The 4,283-nt window shown below is 36.8% G+C and overlaps 1 protein-coding gene across 1 annotated transcript; it reads left to right on the top strand.

Annotated features, from left to right (window-relative positions):
- The first annotated feature begins 495 nt into the window (after positions 1-495).
- LOC140151789 (uncharacterized) lies at positions 496-3,863 on the top strand. The gene is made up of 2 exons (XM_072174126.1): positions 496-591; positions 2,629-3,863. The coding sequence occupies exon 2, from the start codon at positions 2,646-2,648 to the stop codon at positions 3,609-3,611; it is 966 nt and encodes a 321-aa protein (XP_072030227.1). The 5' UTR covers positions 496-591; positions 2,629-2,645; the 3' UTR covers positions 3,612-3,863.
- Positions 3,864-4,283: the final 420 nt, after the last annotated feature.

The following is a 4,283-nucleotide window of genomic DNA, read 5'->3' on the forward strand; positions in this document are numbered from 1 at the left end:
ACATAATTTGAATAGGGCTTCAACTTTGTCAGTTTTTATCGTTTTTTGTTTTGTTTGATTTGTTTTTTCCCCAATTTTTCATAGCAAAATACCAAATGACAATTTGAATGACTTATCCTTCACTCTTAGGTAATTTACAAACAATTTTATTTACATGCACCTTCGCTGGGATCATATTTTCTCCAGTCATTACGCATCCAAACTATGACAACATAGGACCCTAAATGATTTCTGAATCAAAGAAAAGAAAAGAAAAAATACACCCTAATTTGAATATCAAATTTATGACGCTGTCATCCATTTTTGTAGCGGTCGGTTATTGTTATTTTCACATTGTCACGTGCAGAAAAGTAATCGATTGAAATAAACCAAACTGTTAATTCTCAATTCGCATGTCTGTGACAGCTTTTTAAACGACAAAACATTTCAATGCGTGTTATCTCCGAACTGTTCCTGAGCATCTGATCACAGATTTTACGAGAATAGAGAAATGTTCAGATGATTTTGCTTACCGTAGTTACCGTATCTGGTGCAGAAAGACAAATAATATCCATGGTGATTCGAGATTGTAGGCAAAACTCAACTTCCAAGGTAGGGTAATATATGTTTATGATATTTCACATATTTCATATAAGAGTTTATTCTTAAGTAAACTTCCTCCTCGCCTGGTTGAAGAGTATCTCTAAGCAGAAAGATGCATGAAGCAGAAGTGTGTGAAATATGATTGATGCCGTAGCTGCATAAAGATGGTCGTGTGTAAGCAGCAGCGCATCCAGCCTTTTAGTGTGAGGGGCAAAGCCAAAGTTTTGTCCCCATGCATTTGTCAATTTTTTGTCCCATTTCAGTCATTTTAATGACACTTTACTCTATGCCAGATTTTCACACCTAAAACTTTATGTGGGGGTGGTTTGCCTCCCTCCCGGCTCCCCTGGCTAGTCTATAAACACGTAATTGATATAGCCTACCCTCAAATCATGTTGACCTATACATTGCAAAGATACTATAATTTTGTGATGAGGCGACGAAAAAAGAAAACCCTGTTCTACGGGCCCGACCGACCTAAATTTTTACAAGAATTGGGAAACAAATTTTTCCTGTACAAATAAATGCCGACCCAAATTTTGAAAATATCAGGAACAATTTTTTTTGTGGTATTTACCGAAATTGCAAAATTTATGCCCCCGTAGAACAGGGTTTCTTTTTCTTTCGTTGCCTAAAACGACAAAAGTACGGTAGATTTTTATAAAAGAAATACTGTACTGCTAATACTAAATAATTTAGATTAATCAGAGTTGCTGGTATTTAAATTAGAACATTATTCAAACAGAATTCTTAAGGGTTCGGATAGCAACGTTTGCACAAGATGTTTTTCGTCCAAATTGCATTATGAAAACGAGGAATGTCCTGATATCAAATAATTCTATGGCAAGTAATATTAAAAGGGGATATTTTTAAAATTTAACAGTCCTCGAATTAATATTATAAATCTAATGATAATTATGTACTTAAAGTGTATGTAGCTGGAAGGAAAGGCCGTCCATCATTTTGAAATGTCGACCTTTCGTATTGAAGATATACATTTTCCCCAAAAGGCATATAATGTTTAGGTCTTTTTGGGATTCCTTACAACAAAACAAAACATTTTCGACTCACATTTGACGGTTTTGCCTATACCATCATGGACAATTATAATGGATAAACCATGCATCGTTTATAATGCTGAAGATGCATTTATATGGTCCGTGAAATCGTCACATCGTAAGTCAAATTTGGTTGTTGTTTAAAAGAAATACGGGATGTATCATAATAAAGTATACAGTTGGAAAAATGCCACAAAATTAAAAAGTATGAGATATTGGTCAAAACTCTGAATCAACGTTTTGTCCTTCCACAACTGTAAAATCACTGGCGTGTGGCCATTAAGAACTCGGTGTGTTTTTTGTTTGTGTGAGCCGTGTAATGCAGTTGCGCGAAGTCAATTAAAATAACATGAGAATCACTGCTTCACCACTTTCTTCACAGTAATTGACAAAACGCCATGGAGGACTGTTTGTCAATTACGTGATTGCTTTAAAGCACCAAGTGGAATGGTCCCTAAGATTTCCTGATCTTACACCTCTAGGTTTCTTATTGTGGGGCTATCTGAAATCATAGGTTTCACAAGTCCTCTTGCAGACCTTGATGAACTCCAGAGACACATAATTGCACATCCAGGTAGGACAGACCTCTCATAAGACGTGATGTGAATACCATGTTGACAATGGTTGAGGAGAGCTGATTATCTGTATACGGAGGAAGAGTGACCATGTCCTGGTACATGGTGGCCATGTGGAAGACTATAAGTGAAAGTGGTCAAACATGTGATGTTTCGCATCTGCATTTTTACTCGGCTCACAAAAATAGCCACTGAGGCCTTAATAATGGTCACCCACCAGTGATTTTACAGTTGTGGGAGAACAAGATGTTGATTCAGATATCAACTACCGGTATATCATTTTGACCAAATGCCTCATATCTTTTAATCTGGGGGCATTTTTCAAAATGTATACTCCATTTTGATACGCCCTGTATATTCAAATAAATGCAACTATAGATTGTAATTCAGCATTGTATGTACTTTTTTTACAGGATATCTTAAATCCAATATGTTTGACGACGACCACTCAGATACAGAAAATAATAATAGGCCCACAACCACCAAGCAATCTCGCACGTTTTTATGGTCTGTACCTCGATCAGCATCAACAACCTTCCTAAAGAGTATTAGTCGTACAGAGGATGGTATCTTTTGGCACGAACCTTTGACTCAAGTCATCAAATTTGGCACTACAAAATCGAGTAGACGACTAGCTAGCAAGGAGCAGAAAAATGGAACTGGAATACCAAAACCAATCAAATCGCTTGGAAAAGAGACAAGTGGTGGTGGGTTTTTATTTGATGCAAATAAAGTTTCCTTAGCGTGGCTGAAATGCAAGCTGGAACGTACACCCCACAAAGAAAAGCAGATAGTGTTCGTGAAGGAACTTATTGACGGCATCATTGACCCAGATGGCTTGGAAGATTATTTGGAATGGATCCCAGATGGTTATCGTCACACATTCCTGATTCGCCATCCATACAGAGTATGCGCATCTTTTGTCAAGTTGTATAAAGAAACCAAATCCAAAAAGTCTCGAACTGATTTGAAGCATCAAATTCCTGGTCGTCTGCAGTGTTATTCCAAGATGTGTAATCTTCTGGAGTATATTAAAGAAAACCATGACAGGAAGCCCATTATTGTTGACACTGACGACTTGCTTTTGAATCCTGTTGGTTTGATGCAAGCTTATTGTAAAGACATCTCTATACCGTACACATCTTCGTTACTTCATTGGGATGCGGGAGATGAAATTATGAAAACCAAGTGGTGTGTAGCAAAGCAGGTGATTAGAAGTCATCAGACGTCTAAGATGTATACCTCAACTTTCACAAGTACAGGATTTGAAAACCTTCGGGTCTGCCTCGCCGATCAGATCTTCCATCGGAATTACTGCCTCTCATTGACAGACAGATGCCCTTTTATGAGCAGCTTTATGAGCAAAGCATTAAATGCTACCTCTTTACACCTTTGAGTGATTAAATTCATATCAAGTTCCATAATAAAATACGGGTCTATATTTTTATATAAAAATTGTTCCGAAGAGTTTTGTTGCGAAAGTACTTTATTCCGAACCGGTGATTTCTTCGAAGGGTAATTTTTCGACAGGTCTTTACTCCGAAATGTTATTATTTCGAAGGGTCATGCTCTGAAAATTGCACGTGTGCTTTTGCACAGAAAGGTTTTGTTTGCTCCGAAGGGTCGTCTGAAAATATAATTCATTCAGAATGGTTTTCTCTTTCGGGGTAAGGTCCTGACTGAATACCCTTCGGTAAATTGACCCTTCGCAGTAAAAGAAAAAAAGAAAGGAAAAAAGAAACATCAATAAACCTTTCGGTTTTATTTTCTTCCTTAGAAAAGCGTGTTAGAACAAATGACCCTCGGAAAAAAACATTCGGAACAAAACACTTTTGAAAATCGTCCCCCCGGAGAGATCTACAATATCATTAGTCATATTTGTTAACTTAAAATATAAATGGCATTACTTGTGAAAAGCAAGATTTGACAATTCTTACTGAGTGGCCAGATTTTGTCAAGCGGTGTTTTACATAATACCTACTAATTAATCCTATATCACCATTATAAAACAAACCAATTCCAAGTTGTGTTCAATTACATGTAACTTAAACACAAGGTTTTAATATTG

The sequence above is a fragment of the Amphiura filiformis genome, chromosome 5 (genome assembly GCF_039555335.1).
Source record: "Amphiura filiformis chromosome 5, Afil_fr2py, whole genome shotgun sequence".
NCBI classification, from domain to species: Eukaryota; Metazoa; Echinodermata; class Ophiuroidea; order Amphilepidida; family Amphiuridae; genus Amphiura; species Amphiura filiformis.